Here is a 20,268-nt window from a genome sequence, read left to right on the forward strand (position 1 = left end):
ACACGTATCCGGTTACAAACAGGAATAGTATTTCATGGCCCTCTCAGATAACTGTGGATATTTTCCTTTAATTCACACTAAAACTTAAGTGGTAGTTTAAGGGTTAGTTGCAATATGGAATCTAAAGCTATATCAATAAACTTTTCATCTGTTACATTAGAATCCATTGATTTATCTTGCACTTTAAATGGATTTTTATCCATGCATGACTACAAAACACTACACATTGGTTTTTTGGAAAAGACTAAGAAACTCTTGAGTTATGCAGATCTTACAAATGTTGACATATTTCATCAGACAATATAAAAAATCTTAAGTGTTAATATCACTGTGTACCTCAGCAGAAAAATCTTCTAAGTACTGGGAAGCTCTCTAGCTCACAGTGGCAGATACACATTTCCTCAAATTGTATTTTATCATTGTAGGGCACGCGTCAGTCGTGTCCGACTCTGTGCGACCCATAGACGGCAGCCCACCAGGCTCCCCTGTCTCTGGGATTCTCCAGGCAAGAACACTGGAGTGGGTTGCCATTTCCTTCTCCAAGGCATGAAAGTGAAAAGGGAAAGTGAAGTCGATCGGTCGTGTCCGACTTCTTCGTGACCCCATGGACTGCAGCCCACCAGGCTCCTCCATCCATGGGATTTTTCAGGCAAGAGGACTGCAGTGGGGTGCCATTGCCTTCTCCAATTTTATCATTAGCAACAAAATACCGTCAGCTGTTCCCTTTGAAGTGACAGGCCCACTCTGCCCACTTCTGAGAAAATGACTGCCAGATATCGAAGTCTGAATGATCACAGTTTGTCATTCTTTTCAAGCAAAAATGAAAAATTACAAAAAAAACTCCAAAAAAATTTCCATTCAGCCACAATTCAAACAATTGCACACATGTTTTTCATACTTCAGTAGGCAGCAAAAGTTAGGAGTAATTCTCATTTTGTTACACAGAATATTAAAAATACCTGTACACAAGAGTCAAGACTTATTAATAAATTTGTACTGCCTTATCAAGGGCACTCTTACGTAACACTGACATTTCTGGCTTGCTTTTGTCTTAAATGCAAGTGCGTGACAATGAAAAACAATGACCCCTAACCCAGGCTGGCACCCCTGCTAAAGATGAGCTAATGAGGTGTCAGAGGCTACCCACCTTTGCTTCTGCACCACCTGCATAAACTCAGCACAGTGAAGAAGAGCAAATAATGTTTTAGTATTATTAGGAAATTACTTGTGACCCCAGAGGCCTGGTGCCTCTGATGGTAAAGAATCCGCCTGCAATGCAAGAGGCTTGGTTTCAATCCCTGGGTCAGGAAGATCCCCAGGAGAAGGGAATGGCTACCTGCTCCAGTATTCTTGAGTGGAGAATTCCTGGACAGAGGAGCCTGGAGGGCTACAGTTCATGGGGTTGCCAAGAGTAGGACACAACTGAGCAACTTTCACTTTTTCAGAGGCCCAAGGGCCAAACTCTGAGGACTACATCACCATATTATAAGGTCATACCATACATACATTCACAGAGGCTAAATTCCACCAGGCCCCAGCCTCCTTAAAAAGTAGATTTTTAGAATTAAGACTAAAGGAATGAAACAAATTACTGTCTTAGATACATCTTTGTGAACTATTATATGCACAAAATTTGCACAGTATTTCTAGCCTAAGGCCAATCTTTAGAACATTCATAAAAAGCCAGTGTTTCCTTTCTTCATCTCTAGTGTATCTCTGGATGAGGTGGAGGTTTGGGGAGAGAAGTTCATTTATAGACATTTTCTCATGAATCCTTCTGTGATTAACGTAACCAAAGTAGCTACTTGGCATCTGGTTTTCCTTTCTAAATTAATATTTACGTGCAAATACTGTAAGTTAGCCATTTGGTTATTCTGTTAATCGGCCCCTGGTGTGTAGTTACAGATACTTTCAGTAAGTCTAAGAAACCATCAGAATCAAGTGAATATTAAACCTGCAGTTTGTACTCACCTGTTGGCAATGTCTTCCTGTCTTCCTTGGATCCAGCCATTTCTCCATTGACACCGTTAGGGTGTGAAGACGGTGAACTGTCTTCCTGGCTAGCCAAAAACTGTTTGGTTTGCTCACAAAGCAAAAAATTGTTCTTTTTATTTCCATTCTCTGGGCTTTTCAACCTGAAATTAGGATGGTTAGGATGTCCTCCAGGACTTCTTAAAGACTCGTGTGATGGAAGCTTGCTTTCATTTTTCTCAAAATTAAATGGCTCTGTCATTTTACAGGTAGATGCCGCCAAAATATTTCTTGACATCATATTAAGCAGCAGTTTAACATTCACAGAAGTCTAAGGGAAGAAATGTATTCAAAAGGCAACTTTTAATTCCAAAAGTAGAAGCACTGCAGGCCCAGGTGGTTTCTTTTTTATGCAACAGCTCTTTCTCATAAATGACTCCAAAGCAGATGTAACTAACTGTGATACTGAACTGGAGGGAAAAGGGCAGGGCACAACTTTTGAAAGAATGACATAGCCCAAGGACACAACACTGACTGATTAGAATCCAGTGGGACCAAGCTGGTGGACAAGACTAGACCTTGATCCTCAGTCAGCAGGTGAAATGACACACCCAGAAGTGCCAAGATAGTTCCAAGGCACTGTTCAAAGGTGGTGGCCCAAATCCTGGAAATCTCCGCCCCTTCCCTAAAACAGGTGGAATAATCCTCCCACTCATTAGCAAATGAAATTACCCAGCCTATAAAAACTAACCACGCCCCTTTTCAGCCACACTCGTCCTCTGCCATGGCCCATACTCTGTGGACTGTGCTCCTCTCTGTATCCAAATAAATCCACTTCTTACCTATCACTTTGTCTCTCACCGAATTTTTCTGCAATGAGACATTAAGAACCCGAGCTTCATTTGGTCCTGAAACCAGGTACCGTGGGTTTTGACTGGGTTTGAGTCCCAGCCACATGGGTTCAAATCCCAATCTGAGGTAAACAGTTTTAATACCAAAGCCTGTTCTACAGGCACAAGAAAAGAATGATTCTTTATCATTTAAGTACAAACTCCAAGTTGAACAAAATTCAACAGTGGACAATTCAAGAGACATTAAGCATTACACCTCTGAGTTCCGCATCATTCCTTACTTTAAAAAGCTTCTGGAAACAACAGGGATAGAAAAGGCCTATTAGCTCAGTCGGTAAAGAATCTGCCTGCAGTGCAGGAGATCCGGGTTTGATCCCTGGGTCTGGATGATACCCTGGAGAAGGAAATGGCAACCCACTCCAGTATCCTTGCCTGGAAAATCTCATGGACAGAAGAGCCTGGTGGGCTGCAGTCCATGGGGTCGCAAAGAGTCGGGTACGACTGGGCGACTAACACTTACTGACTTACATTTTTTTCTTTTTTAATGTATTTCTGACCTAGAGCCTACAACTCAATGGTGAAATATAACAGAGGGTAGTGTTTAAATCAGGTCATCATCTGCCTGTTGAGCCTTTCAGAACCCGTCTACCCTCTCCTGCTTGTTGCTCTGCTATGACCTTGAACCTGGTCCCCAGAATGTCCTTGCTCTCATCCCCCTGGTCAACTCTTTGCTTCCTATTTGCCTCAGCTGATTTGTTTGTTTGTTTTTTTCTTTTCCCTCAAGTCCTCCATTTCATAATCTCCATTTGGGCTTTATAAATTGTAACCTGCATCTGTTGCTTTTAAATATTTATCTGTGTGAGTGCTTGGCTGCAAGTAAGGTACACATATTGTTGCAGAGAGCCTCTGAGAAACCTCTATCTAGACATTAGGCTGGCTTGTTGTTTTTCTATTACTCCTTGAGAATACTAAGTGCTCAGGGGAAGTTAAAAAAAAAAAGTGGAGAAACAATCTTATTTTGAAATACTGACCTATAGATCTGTCTTCAGCCTGCAGGCAAAATGTCTGCCTATCTTCCCAAAACAGCTCAGAAAGAAAAAAAAAAAAAGGCCATAGATAGCCCAAACTGGTATGAGTAACAGCTAAATGTTATTTACATTACATTTTACATTTAAAGTCACTCAGTCATGTCCGACTCCTTGCGACCCCATGGACTATACAGTTCATGGAATTCTCCAGGCCAGAATACTGGAGTGGGTAGCCTTCCCCTTCTCCAGGGGATCTTCCCAACCCCAGAGATCGAACCCAGGTCTCCGCATTGCAATCCGCATTGCAGGCAGATTCTTTACCAGCTAAGCCATAAGGGAAGACCAAGAATACTGGGGTGGGTAACGTTGTTTTAAACAGAAGATAAAGAAAGCAGAAAAATCCTCCCCCTTGGTGTCCTAAAACTGCTATCTCTGCTTTATACCAGGCCTTGTTGTTGTCGTTCAGTTGCTAAGTCGGGTCTGACTCTTTTCCACCACATAGACTGTAGCCCATCAGGTTCTTCCATCCTCCACTATCTCCCAGAGTTTGCTCAAATTCATGTCCACTGAATGACAACACAGTAAAGATAATGAAATTTTAAAAGAAAAGATATACACAAGCAGACTTCAAGGTGAGGGAACTTTCAGGGGACCAGGTCCTGGAGGATGCCTAACAAGGCCTTCGGATGGGCAGCTGTGCTGGGAGGCAGGTGTCAGGGAAAGCCTGCTGCTGCTGCCGCCGCTAAGTAGCTTCAGTCGTGTCCGACTCTGTGCGACCCCATAGGCGGCAGCCCGCCAGGCTCTGCCGTCCCTGGGATTCTCCAGGCAAGAACACTGAAGTGGGTTGCCATTTCCTTCTCCAATGCATGAAAGTGAAAAGTAAAAGTGAAGTCACTCAGTCGTGTCCGACTCTCAGTGATCCCATGGACTGCAGCCTACCAGGTTCCTCCGTCCATGGAAATTTCCAGGCAAGAGTACTGGAGTGGGGTGCCACTGCCTTCTCCACAGGGAAAGCCTACCTGTAGCAAAAAGTACACTAAACTGAAGGATCAGATTGAGAACGACAATGCTGGATGCAGTAAGAGAGAAATACTGTGAAACTACAAAAGGAAAAATAAGTTCCAGGGGATACTGGGTGGGGAGATGAACAGTGAGTAACTAGACTCTGTGCAAGAAATATAAAGAACATCCAGTTAAATCATTAGGGCAACTACCACAAGGACAGAAACAGTGTGTAACTTCAAAACCCAACAGAGGGGAAAAATCCCATTATGATAAAATGATAAATAGAAAACACCAAATAAGATGACCGCACCAAGCCTAAGTAACCAAAGTATCAATGATTAAGTCTCAATTAAAAGAGAGATAGACCCAGGGAGAAAAATATCCAGATAGATAATATGCACAAAAGACATACATTAAACAAAATATACAGCAAGCTTGAAAATAAAAGGACTATAACATGTGCTATGCAGATAACCAAAATAAAGTTGGTCTGCTAATGATTAACAGCAGATAAAAGAACCTAAGGTAGAAAATATTCAGATAAAGGGAGATATTTTATATTGATAAAAGAAACACTCCCAGGAGAGAGAGCAGTGACATAGCCTTGAGATGTATCAATATAAAGTAAAAACTAAGTAAAGAGAAATTCAGCCTCCAAAAGGACACACCAGCTTTAGAAACATACTCAGTTCAGTTCAGTTCAGTCGCTCAGTCGTGTCCGACTCTCTGTGACCCCATGAATTGCAGCACCCCAGGCCTCCCTGTCCATCACCAACTCCCGGAGTTCACTCAGACTCACGTCCATCAAGTCAGTGATGCCATCCAGCCATCTCATCCTCCGTCGTCCCCCTTCTCCTCCTGCCCCAATCCCTCCCAGCATCAGAGTCTTTTCCAATGAGTCAACTCTTCGCATGAGGTGGCCAAAGTACTGGAGTTTCAGCTTTAGCATCATTCCTTCCAAAGAAATCCCAGGGCTGATCTCCTTCAGAATGGACTGGTTGCATCTCCTTGCAGTCCAAGGGACTCTCAAGAGTCTTCTCCAACACCACACTTCAAAAGCATCTATTCTTCGGCGCTCAGCCTTCTTCACAGTCCAACTCTCACATCCATACATGACCACAAGAAAACCATAGCCTTGACTAGACGGACCTTTGTTGGCAAAGTAATTTCTCTGCTTTTGAATATGCTATCTAGGTTGGTCATACCTTTCCTTCCAAGGAGTAAGAGTCTTTTAATTTCATGGCTACAGTCACCATCTGCAGTGATTTTGGGGCCCAAAAAAATAAAGTCTGACACTGTTTCCACTGTTTCCCCATCTATTTCCCATGAAGTGATGAGACCGGATGCCATGATCTTCGTTTTCTGAATGTTGAGCTTTAAGCCAACTTTTTCACTCTCCACTTTCACTTTCATCAAGAGGCTTTTTAGTTCCTCTTCACTTTCTGCCATAAGGGTGGTGTCATCTGTATATCTGAGGTTATTGATATTTCTCCCGGCAATCTTGATTCCAGCTTGTGCTTCTTCCGGCCCAGCGTTTCTCATGATGTACTCTGCATAGAATTTAAATAAGCAGGGTGACAATATACAGCCTTGATGTACTCCTTTTCCTATTTGGAACCAGTCTGTTGTTCCATGTCCAGTTCTAACTGTTGCTTCCTGACCTGCATACAGATTTCTCAAGAGGCAGGTCAAGTGGTCTGGTATTCCATCTCTTTCAAAATTTTCCACAGTTTATTCTGATCCACACAGTCAAAGGCTTTGGCATAGTCAATAAAACAGAAATAGATGTTTTTCTGGAACTCTCTTGCTTTTTCCATGACCCAGCAGATGTTGGCAATTTGATCTCTGGTTCCTCTGCCTTTTCTAAAACCAGCTTTAACATCAGGAAGTTCACGGTTCACGTATTGTTGAAGCCTGGCTTGGAGAATTTTGAGCATTACTTTACTAGTGTGTGAGATGAGTGCAATTGTGTGGTAGTTTGAGCATTCTTTGGCATTGCCTTTCTTTGGGATTGGAATGAAAACTGACCTTTCCCAGCCCTGTAGCCACTCAACCATCAGTGATAAGATGCAGTTTACTACCACAATGAAACTTGATCTAGTAGCGACCAATACAACCAAGAATATTCATTTTTTCCAACATTGAGATATACCGGACTACCAAGTCCACTTCATCTAACTCCAAAAGAAACTAGTACCATACAAGCCACGTTCACTCACCACACTATACCAATCTCCACCTCAGAGTTTACTTCCCTGAAAAACCAGCATGCAAAACCCACAGTGGACGATGGGGTTTGGGTTTGGTTTTAGTTGTTTTTTTTTCCCGCCGCCCTCCTGAGGCATGTGGGATTTTAGTTCCCCAACCAGGGATCGAACTCATGCCCCTTGCGTTGGGAGCATGAGATCTTAATCACTGAACTACCAGGGAAGTCCCTGTTTTAGTTTAAAAGTGGTAAAATATTACAAAGGAAATGATGGCAAGCCTGACTATAAGAACAATTAAAAGCTTACAAAAAATAGTAAAGAGATCAGGAAATAAATATTAACTCAAAGATGACCAATTGGATACCTTTAAAAAGCGGGATAAACAGTAAAGAAACATCGAGACACTGTGGCTGACTGGCCCAAACACCACCTTTCACCTCTGATTTGCCAGCCTGAGTTAGAGACAACATTGGCCATCATCAGAGTTCTCCCGAGTTGAGCTTCTTCGGAACCTCTGTCCACTTCTGATGAATAGGGACAGATCCAGCTAGCAGGGTCTTTCACTCTTTTCTTCCGGCAACATGGACCTGAGACCTGAAGATGTACCACCCACATCACAATGAGGAAGCAATAAGCATAATCAAGCAGCACAACTCTAGGACATTAGAGTAGAAAATAACCAGTCTGGTGCCCCTGGCAAAGGCTCTAACTCTAGCTCGGATCAGCCTATGCATAGACTTGCTGTGGCATCAGAAAAATAAACCTTTGGGTTTTCCCTTATTTGCAGCCCAAAGGATACAGATACCAATAAAATAAACGAGCAAGAGGTGTGAACGAAACGCACAGAGGATGAAGATTACTTGATTAACATATGGGATGGGGGGGAACATTCAATCTCACTTGTAACAAAAAAAATTCAAATGGGAATACCTATGTATCACTTCCTACGCAGCATACATGTAAATAAAACTCAGTGATGAAAGGAATATAAATGAATATGTTCTGTCTGGGAAATAATTTGGAGATTTATATATGCGTTTTGTTCTCTTGCATATATGTGTACATATATATATATACACATATACATACATAAACATATACATAATATATATTCTTAAAAATGTCCATAGCCACTCACCAGACAAATCTACTTCTAGAAATCATCCCACTGAAATAATTGTATATATCAAAAAATACAGTATGTATATTCATTTAAAATAGAAAAATAAAAATAAATTAATTAAATAAAATAGAAAAAAGAGAAAGTTAACTGTGATGCCTCTGCTGCTGCTGCTGCTAAGTTGCTTCAGTCGTGTCCAACTCTGTGCGATCCCATAGACGGCAGCCCACCAGGCTCCCCCATCCCTGGGATTCTCCAGGCAAGAACACTGGAGTGGTTGCCATTTCCTTCTCCAATGATGAAAGTGAAAGTGAAGTCTCTCAGTTGTGCCCGACTCTTAGTGACCCCATGGACTGCAGCCCACCAGGCTCCTCCATCCATGGGATTTTCCAGGCAAGAGTACTGGAGTGGGGTGCCATTGCCTGCTCTGGTGATGCCTCTACTAGATAGGATATTACACTACCATTTAGAATTTTAGTTTTCAGAAACACTGGAAAATATGTTAGAACAGCAAACAAAAAGTCAGAAAAACACTGTTATTTAGTATAATAACTGCAAAATAAAAAAGAACAAAACTCCATGTAAAAAAGAAGAGTGAAATACATTAAATTTAAAATTTTAAGTAACAGTGGTCCGGGGTGGGTAAGTTGACAGGAAAATCTTTTTTTTCACTATTGTTTTCATTTTACAAATTATATTAAAGGATGAGTTACTTTTATACAAAAAAGTATTTTAAGGGTTAAAATATCATTGCATGTTCAATTAAACCTTTTTCCTAAAGTGTGGTTAATTTTAAACCAAGTAAAAAATCACAGTAATACTTAAACCACAAAACTAGGGTACAGACAGCTTTTCAAGATACCACCGGGACCCTCAACACACAGTCTTTAACTCCTAAAATAGCATTCCTAACTTTCTCTTTATTCGGTAAGGCTGACAGTCAGTCCACAACTCCTTACTACCTTGTACAGTTAACTAAAGACAGTTATTTTAAGCTGGTGCTGGAACCATGTCTTACTAAAAAATTAACAACAAAAACCCTTCTAATTTCCTATAGCACCTACTGTGGTGTTTGGTATAAAGAGGCATTCAAAAGATAAGTGTATGACAAAAACTAGCTAACATGCCCTATTGCACTGTCTTCCTGACAACCTGGACAGGACAGTTAAATTCACTGTCCGAAAATGTCATCTGACCATCCTAAACAGAGAATTATGAGCTTCCCTGGTGGCTCAGAGGTTAAAGCGTCTGCCTGAAATGTGGGAGACCTGGGTTTGATCCCTGGGTTGGGAAGATTCCCTGGAGAAGGAAATGGCAACCCACTCCAGTATTCTTGTCTGGAGAATCCCATGGATGGAGGAGCCTGGTGGGCTACAGTCCATGGGGTTGCAAAGAGTTCGACATGACTGAGCAACTTCACTTTCACTTTCAAACAGAGAATACATCATAGTATGAGGTTTATTGAAATTTAATAGCAATAATTCATGTCTTAGCTCAACTCTTCCAAAGTCCAAAAATTAATAAATATGTATTGACTTTAGGAAGGATAACAGAATCAGTCTTAGACCTAATGTAAAAAGTTTAGTCTGCTTAGTGAAAGTTGCTCAGTCATGTCTGACTCCTTGCGACCCCACGGACTATACAGTCTATGGAATTCTCCAGGAAAGAATACTGGAGTGGGTAGCCTTTCCCTTCTCCAGGGGATCTTCCCAACCCAGGGATTGAACCCAGGTCTTCCACATTGAAGCAGCAAACAAAGAGGATTTAAGCTTAAAAGAAGCTTCACCTACGGTGGAATCTTTAGGTTAGAATTTAGGTTCACTTGCCTCACCCAATTTAGGAATTTTCAGTACAACCCCCAGGGTAAACAGACATCTAGACCTGTCCTGTAACTAGAGGCTTCTAACATCCTTTAATTTTGGACAGCCAACTGTACTGCACACGTCTCTGTAAAATTATTCTCTTCCCAACTGACCACTGACTCCTGTTGTGACCCCAACCTTTCAAACATCTGAAATGGGCACCACGTCCACTTTCCTCCAGGTCCTTCACCAGCTGAGGATCTGCCAGACCTCCCACAATTTAGCACTTTCTCTAGTTCATGAACAACCCACACACAGACAGGACTCTCCTAAAAGCACAGGATTCCAGATGTGGGCTGACGAATGGTCAACAGGAGAATTGTGCTGTCCCCGACTCTGAAAACCACTTTCGCCCATGCTCCAGCTTTTGGAGGAAGTAGGATTACTGTGAGCACACATACAGAGCCATCTAAAATCTTTTGGAAATCAATTTTTTTTTTAATGTGTAATTATCCTACCACACAACTGCCTTTTTTCTTCTGATTTGTAAGTTCTATGAATTTTAACACATATATAGATTTATGTAACCACCACAACTGGGATACACAACAGGCTTTTAAAGCTGAATTTCAACATTATGAAACAATGAGAATGTGCAAGTATCTTTGTTTGGCTTCATCCTGGGTGAATCACGGGGGCATAACTGAATATGGAGTCAATGGGCCTTGTACCATAATGCTGTGCTTCCCAACCTTGGGTTGCAAACTTCCAATATATGTAGGCACAGATATTGCTTTGCAGGTCATAATACCTCACCCAGTTTTAAAGTAAGTAGTTCCTCCATATAAAATCCACTATTTTTTTTTACATGCTACTGGTGATGAACACTAGAAATTTATAATCATCCTCAAATCCACAGTAAATGGTTTAGTTGTTTCCTTAGCCAACACAAGAGGTTAATCAGAAAGATTCCCAAATTTCTTTAAGGAATCACCGATGATGGAAAAAGGAAGAGAGTTCCAGAAAAACATCTATTTCTGTTTTATTGACTATGCCAAAGCCTTTGACTGTGTGGATCACAATAAACTGGAAAATTCTTCAAGAGATGGAAATACCAGACCACCTGACCTGCCTCTTGAGACACCTGTGTGCAGGTCAGGAAGCCACAGTTAGAACTGGACATGGAACAACAGACTGGTTCCAAATACGAAAAGGAGTACATCAAGGCTGTATATTGTCACCCTGCTTATTTAACTTCTATGCACAGTACATCATGAGAAACGCTGGACTGGAAGAAGCACAAGCTGGAATCAAGATTTCCAGGAGAAATATCAATAACCTCAGATACTCAAATGACACCACCCTTATGGCAGAAAGTGAAGAGGAACTAAAGAGCCTCTTGATGAAAGTGAAAGTGGAGAGTGAAAAAGTTGGCTTAAAGCTCAACATTCAGAAAACGAAGATCATGGCATCTGGTCCCATCACTTCATGGGAAATAGATGGGGAAACAGTGACAGACTATTTTGGGGGAGCTCCAAAATCACTGCAGATGGTGACTGCAGCCATGAAATTAAAAGACGCTTACTCCTTGGAAGCAAGGTTACGACCAACCTAGATAGCATATTCAAAAGCAGAGACACTACTTTGTCAACAAAGGTCCATCTAGTCAAGGCTATGGTTTTTCCAGTGGTCATGTATGGATGTGAGAGTTGGACTGTGAAGAAAGCTGAGCACCAAAGAATTGATGCTTTTGAACTGTGGTGTTGGAGAAGACTTTTGAGAGTCCCTTGGACTGCAAGGAGATCCAACCAGTCCATTCTAAAGCAGATCAGTCCTGGGTGTTCTTTGGAAGGAATGATGCTGAATCTGAAACTCCAGTACTTTGGCCATCTCATGCGAAGAGTTGACTCATTGGAAAAGACTCTGATGCTGGGAGGGATTGGGGGCAGGAGGAGAAGGGGACGACAGAGGATGAGATGGCTGGATGGTATCACCAACTCGATGGACATGAGTTTGAGTGAACTCCGGGAGTTGGTGATGGACAGGGAGGCCTGGGGTGCTGCAATTCATGGGGTCGCAAAGAGTCGGACACGAATGAGCGACTGAGCTGAACTGAACTGATGTAATAAAAGAGCAGTGGAATGAAAGTAACTAACTTCTGCAGTTCTATAGGCAAATATAAGGCCTTGGTTTTGTGTTGTCTTTTAGACAACACAAACTGATGGCACAAACTGATCTCAGTAAGACTGGACACACTTTCAAGGGTAAAAACTTTCTTTATTTCCTTAGAATTCTGCAACCCCTCCCCTATGAAGCCAGGAGCATCCCAGGATACACTGCAAACCGTGACATAAGGTCTCTCCTCTCTTCAGGACACCACAGCCAAGAGGTGAGAGTAAATTCACAGTGTGCTGTGCTTAATCGCTCAGTTGTTTCTGACCCTTTGTCAACCTGGACTGCAGCCTGCCAGACTCCTCTGTCCATGGGATTCTCCAGACAAGAATACTGGAGTGGGTTGCCACGTCCTTCTCCAGAGGATCTTCCTAACCCAGGGATGGAAGCATTGCAGGCGGATTCTTTATGGTCTGAGCCACGAGGGAGCTAAATACCGAAAGTGCGTGCAGCAGATAACTCACTTTTCCCCTTTTCTGTTTGCTTTTGTCTTCCCGGTAACCCCTTGCATTCAGAGAGAATGGCTACCCAAAGGAAACATTCAACTTTTCAAGTTCTGAAGCTCAACGGTTCCACAGGAACATGAGCTTTAAAGTCTGTCAGATACAAGTCTGAGCAATTTCATCTTCCTCATTCAGTACGCTAGCTCAGGCAAATCACTTCATCTTTCTAGGATTCAGTGACTGTAAAGTCTAGCCAGCAGCAGTAACTTCCTCATAATATCTAATCATGAGGATTAAACGTGAGGCTGTATGTCAACCACCTAGCAACGTGGCAGGTGCTTACTAAACCCATAAGAGGCAGCTATTATTTTTACTTTACTTTTGTAGCACTCCCACACTCAAAGAATTTCTTCTACTCCTGCGGAATTAGTTTGCACCCTAAAGAGAGAAATAATTTGAGAATTCAAGTAGTCCTATTTCTTTATTCCCACAGAGAAGGAAAGAAGACGTGAGAAGGTTTAGTAACTCTCCAAACCCACAAGGACCAGCACCCTTACACAGTTGAGATGAAAATTCAGGTCATGTTCCTAGGCCTTGCAATTGTGCATTCAATACCCGGATGGCTCAACAAGGCAACCAGAGGCATGTTCCTTAATTCCAGAGGCCAAAAAGGCAAGCGTATTTATAGCAGGGCCTGAGTACCAAGAAAAGCGACTGGCACACCGCACACAGGCTACAGACACGTGTTAAACGAACCAGGGTTGCCTCACCTATATCTAAGCAAATGCTGCAATGCACCTTCCTTTTACAGGAGGTAGGAAGGGGGCGGGGGGTAAAATCTAAAAAATATTCTTTGCACTATAGCAAGTCAAATTCTCCTAGAAGGGAAAGGGGTACTTGAAGGGGATGCAAGTGGAAGTTTGCACTCTGGAGAGTCACGCCTGTAAGTATGAACTATTTTCTAAACCTGCTGCAAGTCCCCCTTACGTCCAAAGTTCAACTCTCACATCTCTCGCCCCTCCCCCCAGTATGGGATCTTCCCCCACCAAAACCTCCCACCCCAGACATGCCTTCCCCGCCTAAGCTCCTAGGACCTCTCCAACCTTCGATACTCTCTCCACCTGCAGGCCCCTGGTACCCGCTCAACGCCCGACCCCAACGCCCGACCCCAACGTCCAGCGCCCAACGTCCGGCCCCCAACGACCGAAGTCCCGCAGCCCTCATGCAGCCCCTTTCGCTCCCCCGTGCGCATGGGAACCCCGACCTGGAAAAAGGCAAAAAGGCTGTGGATCCGACCCGTCTCTGAAGCCTCGTAGTGGTGGTGGCGTCTGCCCGTGCCAGGAGCCCTGCCGCCCAGTTGCGCACCCTGAGCTCACCTAGCTCCGGATGCCCAGCCGGCCCTCCTGGCGCCAGTGTGGCGCCTGCGCAGTACACGCCCAAGTGCTCACGCTGCGTCCACGTGCACCCTCCGCGTGCATGCGGAGGCGTGCTCAGGCCCTGGTGGTGCAGCTTTGTGGGGGCTGGTACAAAGGCTGCGGGCTCAGGGCAATCCTCTGAGGAAACATAGGTACCTAGTATTCCAGCTTCTAGATAGGAGTCGCTGGAAACTCCAAAGGCAAAGATGCAGACTCTTTCTCCTCAAAGGTCACTTGGGTCATATTAACCACTTAAAGTCTTAAAAAAGGTTTTCAAATCAATCCCTGCTTCTGTGAGCTTGCGGAAAGTAGGTACACGTGATCACAGTTCGCCCTGAGAGCACTTCATTATAGGTTGATGTGGCTCAAAGAAAAACATTTGTAAACTTGACTTTTTAAACGATGACTTTCACAAAAAATTCGGAAGAAAAACGTTACTTGTATGTACCAATCACCCAGTTCCAATAGTATCTATTTAGATCTGTCTTGTCTGCATCAGTCAGTATCCCACTGATGCAACAATCTCCCTTGATTGTCTGAAGCAAATTCCTACTTGTATACTGTTTTCTTTTTCAGTTCAGTTAAGTCGCTCAGTCGTGTCTGACTCTTTGCCACCCCATGAATTGCAGCACCCCAGGCCTCCCTGTCTATCACCAACTCCCGGAGTTCACTCAAACTCCTGTCCATCGAGTTGGTGATGCCATCCAGCTATCTCATCCTCTGTTGTCCCCTTCTCCTCTGGCCCCCAATCCCTCCCAGCATCAGAGTCCTTTCCAAAGAGTCAACTCTTCGCATGAGATGGCCAAAGTACTGGAGTTTCAGCTTTAGCATCAGTCCTTCCAAGGAACATCCAGCACTGATCTCCTTTAGGATGGACTGGTTGGATCTCCTTGCAGTCCAAGGGACTCTCAAGAGTCTTCTCCAACACCACAGTTCAAAAGCATCAATTCTTTGGTGCTCAGCTTTCTTCACAGTCCAACTCTCACATCCATACATGACCACAGGAAAAACCATAGCCTTGACTAGATGGACCTTTGTTGGCAAAGTAATGTCTCTGCTTTTGAATACGCTATCTAGGTTGGTCATAACTTTGCTTCCAAGGAGTAAGCGTCTTTTAATTTCGTGGCTGCAGTCACCATCTGCACTGATTTTGGAGCCCCCCAAAATAAAGTCTGTCACTGTTTCCATGGTTTCCCCATCTATTTCCCATGAAGTGATGGGACCAGATGCCATGATCTTCGTTTTCTGAATATTGAGCTTTAAGCCAACTTTTTCACTCTCCACTTTCACTTTCATCAAGAGGCTTTTTAGTTCCTCTTCACTTTCTGCCATAAGGGTGGTGTCATCTGCATATCTGAGGTTATTGATATTTCTCCCGGCAATCTTGATTCCAGCTTGTGCTTCTTTCGGCCCAGCATTTGTCATGATGTACTCTGCATAGAAGTTAAATAAACAGGGTGACAGTATACAGCCTTGACGTACTCCTTTCCTTATTTGGAACTAGCCTGTCATTCCATGTCCAGTTCTAACTGTTGCTTCCTGACTGGCACACAGGTTTCTCAAGAGGCAGGTCAGGTGGTCTGGTATTCCCATCTCTTTCAGAATTTTCCACAGTTTATTGTGATCCACACAGTCAAAGGCCTTGGTATAGTCAATAAAACAGAAATAGATGTTTTTCTGGAACTCTCTTGCTTTTTCCATGATCCAGCAGATGTTGGCAATTTGATCTCTGGTTCCTCTGCCTTTTCTAGAACCAGCTTGAACATCTGGAAGTTCATGGTTCACGTATTGTTGAAGCCTGGCTTGGAGAATTTTGAGCATTACTTTACTAGCGTGTGAGATGAGTGCAATTGTGCAGTAGTTTAAGCATTCTTTGGCATTGCCTTTCTTTGGGATTGGAATGAAAACTGACCTTTTCCAGTCCTGTGGCCACTGCTGAGTTTTCCAAATGTGCTGGCATATTGAGTGCAGCACTTTCACAGCATCATCCTTCAGGATTTGAAATAGCTCAACTGGAATTCCATCACCTCCACTAGCTTTGTTTGTAGTGATGCTTTCTAAGGCCCACTTGACTTCACATTACAGGATGTCTGGCTCTAGGTGAGTGATCACACCATCGTGATTATCTGGGTCATGAAGCTCTTTTTTGTACAATTCTTCTGTGTATTCTTGCCACCTCTTCTTTATATCTTCTCTGCTTCTGTTAGATCCATACCATTTCTGTCCTTTATTGAGCCCATCTTTGCATGAAATGTTCCCTTGGTATCTCTAATTTTCTTAAAGAGGTCTCTAGTATTTCCCATTCTGTTTTTTTCCTCTATTTCTTTGCATTGATCGCTGAGGAAGGCTTTCTTATCTCTCCTTGCTATTCTTTGGAACTCTGTATTCAGATGCTTATATCTCTCCTTTTCTCCTTTGCTTTTTGCTTCTCTTCTTTTCACAGCTATTTGTAAGGCCTCCCCAGACAGCCATTTTGCTTTTTTCATTTCTTTTCCATGAGGATGGTCTTGATCCCTATCTCCTGTACAATGTCACAAGAACCTCCATCCATAGTTCATCAAGCACTCTATCAGATCTAGTACCTTACATCTGTTTCTCACTTCCACTGTATAATCGTAAGGGATTTGATTTAGGTCATACTTGAATGGTCTAGGCGTTTTCCCTACTTTCTTCAATTTAAGATCTTTATTTTTAGAACAGTTTTAGGAGAATAAGTGGATTCAGAAGACTATGGAGAATTTCCACATAAGCTAAATTGTTTCCCCTATTATTAACATCCTAGTAGAATACATCTGTTACAATTAAGGATCCACTAGGACTTCCCTGGTAGCTCAGAGGGTAAAGAAACTGCCTGCAATGTGGAAGACCTAGGTTCCATCCCTGGGTTGGGAAGATCTGCTGGAGAAGGAAAGGGACAACCCATCCCAGTATTCTGCTGGAGAATCCCATGGACAGAGTAGCCTGGCCAGCTACAGTCCATGGGGTTGCAGAGAGTCTGAGGCAACTAAGCACAAGGATCCAATACTCATGCATTATTAGAGTCCATGCTTTATTGAGAAAATGTTTAAGTTTTTACCTACTGTCCTTTTTCTCAGCACGGGTCCCATTCAGGATAACACACATCATTTAGCTGTCTTGTCTCCTCAGGCAGTTTTTCAGTCCCTGGTTTTGATGGTCTTCATGGCCTCCAGGGGTATTGGTGAGACATTTTTGTAGGATGTCCCACTGATGGAATTTGTCTGATGTTTTCTCATAATAACAGGGTAGTTATTAGAAAGACTACAGAGGTAAAGTGTTATTTCTGTAGCATCACATCAAGCATTCTTTGAACATGACAGTTGCTATTTTTTGTGATCACCTGGCTAGTATTTGTCAGGTTTCTCTACTATAAAGTTATTCTTTTTTCCCTTCCTTTATGTCATGAACACAGAGTCATTTTGTGCAGTCTACATCTAAACAAAGGGAATTATGTTCCCCTTCCTTAAAAGTAGAGTGCCTACAGAAATTGTTTGAAATTTTTTTGCATGGGAGATTTGTCTCTCCTCTTCAATTTACTAATATATTCAATCATTAGTCAGTTCAGCCACTCAGTTGTGTCCGACTCTTTGTGACCCCATGGACTGCAGCACACCAGGCTTCCCTGTCCATCACCAACTCCCAGAGCTTACTCAAACTCATATCCATCGAGTCAGTGATGCCATCCAACCATCTCATCCTCTGTTGTCACCTTCTCCTCCCGCCTTCATCTTTCCCAGCATCAGGGTCTTTCCAGTGAGTCAGTTCTTCACATCAGGTGGACAAAGTATTGGGGTTTCAGCTTCAGCATCAGTCCTTCCAATGAATATTCAGGGCTGATTTCCTTTAGGATAGACTGGTTGGATCTCCTTGCTGTCCAAGGGACTCTCAAAGTCTTCTCCAACATCCAAGTTCAAAAGCATCAATTCTTTGGTGCTCAGCTTTCTTCACAGTCCAACTCTCACATCCATCCATGACCACTGGAAAAACCATAGCCTTGACTAGACAAACCTTTGTTGGCAAAGTAATGTCTCTGCTTTTGAATATGCTATCTAGGTTGGTCATACCTTTCCTTCCAAGGAGTAAGCGTCTTTTAATTTCATGGCTGCAGTCACCATCTGCAGTGATTTGGGAGCCCCAAATAATAAAGTCTCTCACTGTTTCCACTGTTTCCCCTGTTTCTCCATCTATTTGCCATGAAGTAATGGTACTGGATGCTATAATCTTAGTTTTCTGAATGTTGAGCTTTAAGCCAACTTTTTCACTCTCCTCTTTCACTTTCATCAAGAGGCTCTTTAGTTCTTCACTTTGTGCCATAAGGGTGGTGTCATCTGCATATCTAAGGTTATTGATACTTCTCCTGGCAATCTTGATTCCAGCTTGTGCTTCATCCAGCCCAGCATTTCTCAGGATGTATTCTGCATATAAATTAAATAAGCAGGGGGACAATATACAGCCTTGACATACTCCTTTCCCGATTTGGAACCAGTCTGTTGTTCCATGTCCAGTTCTAACAGTTGCTTCTTGACCTGCATACAGATTTCTCAGGAAGCAGGTCAGGTGGTCTGGTATACCCATTTCTTTCAGAATTTTCCACAGTTTGTTGTGATCCACATAGTCAAAGGCTTTGGCACAGTCAATAAAGCAGAAGTAGATGTTTCAATCATATTCAGTCATATATACATCATTAGAGACTCAGATATTCATTTTATGCTCTGAGTTATAATCCAACACTCCTTTATTTCCTTGCTCAAATTGTTCCAACTTTGACTATTGGCAACTCTTTCAGTTATGTTTTGTTCTTCTTTGACATACCCCCATCAATGTGGGGTTGTTTTTATTTTTTGAAGCATGTTCTTTCTTTCTGGTATATTGTATCTTTACATCCATATATATTTAAGTAGGTATCTTTAAAAGATTTTAACTTCCGAAAAACATCACCCAAATTTATCCCGTCTTTAAAAATAATTTCATAATATCATAAAGTTAGTATTTAAAATTTCTGAGGTAGTCTTGAATGACTTTTAATAGGTATGGTCACATCAGATCCTATATTTGCATTCAGTGATGTATTTTAAAAAGAGATTTCTCTTTTAATCTTTTCATCTTCTTGCAATTTACACATTGAAGGAATGGCAGTTTTCCTCACAATTTTCTTGATTACATTCCCTCTGGCAAGAATACCTCCCAGGTGGTATTGTGTCTCTCTGTTGATTCACTCAGAAGACACTTAATATCTAGTCATTTCTCTTTGGGGGATATACACTCTAAAGTTTCCAGCCAGCTTTCCATAGGATTCTGGATTCACTGGTGATCATTATCTAGATACATTATTTCATTGAAAGTGAAAGTGTTAGTCACTCGGTGTCCCACTCTTTGTGACCCCATGGACCTTAGCCCCCAGGGCTCATCTGCCCATGCAATTTTCCAGGCAAGAACACTGGAATGGGTTGCCATTCCCATATCCAAAGGATCTTCCTGATCCAGGGATTGAACCCAGGTCTCCTGCATTGCAGGCAGATTCTTTACCATCTGAGTTACCAGAGAAGTGTTTCCAAAATGATAATAGTCTTTTTCTCTGCATGTGTTACCTGAAAGTCCATAAAGAAGAACTTTCTCATGTCAACTATTTGAGATTCAGTTTGTAACAGAAAAGGCAGGATGTTCGATTTTTTTATTAGTTTTCAAAATGTGATGATTTATTGGCATCCTCCAAAGGTGACCAATACCATTTAAAAAAAATCAACACATTCATTAATTTTTAAACTGGTAGATTTGTTTCGTTTGCTGTTACTTTTAAATGCTAAAATTGTCTTCTATGGGGAACACCTTTAAATTGGCTCAAATCTTTTTGACACAACTCCTTTGATCTTTACTTTCTGGTATAACCAAAATAGCCTAAATTTTCTTGTACATTTCTTGCTTTGTAGATTTAGCCCTTGAGTTCCTAGAGGAGCCTAGGTTACTTTTAGTGGGAAATTACATTTAGAGATGATTGGACAATAGGGGTGTCCATTGGGTTGATCATTATTCTAGACCTTTTCAGTAGACAGCCTTTTTTTCTTTTTAATGGAAATGAAATGTACCATGAGTTCATGCTGATATTTCTAATTTCAAATTTACTAATTCATACTGATGTTTCTAAATTCAAAGTTAGGATTGCAGTGTTTTTTTACACTTAACTTCTTTGATTTTTATATTTGTATTTCCTTTCTCCAATATTGAAAATCTTGATTCCA

At 42.2% G+C, this 20,268-nt stretch overlaps 1 protein-coding gene across 1 annotated transcript in view; it reads right to left on the minus strand.

The window, feature by feature from the left end:
• The window catches only part of TDRD1 (tudor domain containing 1), a 62,546-nt gene that overhangs the window by 40,732 nt on the left and 1,546 nt on the right, over nucleotides 1-20,268 (minus strand). Inside the window, exons 4-6 of the mRNA XM_070363606.1 lie at nucleotides 13,965-14,131; nucleotides 13,738-13,863; nucleotides 1,972-2,302 (exon numbers count right to left, since the gene is read on the minus strand). Of these exons, the coding sequence (XP_070219707.1) occupies nucleotides 1,972-2,302; nucleotides 13,738-13,863; nucleotides 13,965-14,131 (624 nt within the window). The remainder of the gene's footprint in view (nucleotides 1-1,971; nucleotides 2,303-13,737; nucleotides 13,864-13,964; nucleotides 14,132-20,268) is intronic.

The sequence above is a fragment of the Bos mutus genome, chromosome 26 (genome assembly GCF_027580195.1).
Source record: "Bos mutus isolate GX-2022 chromosome 26, NWIPB_WYAK_1.1, whole genome shotgun sequence".
In the NCBI taxonomy this organism is placed as follows: Eukaryota; Metazoa; Chordata; class Mammalia; order Artiodactyla; family Bovidae; genus Bos; species Bos mutus.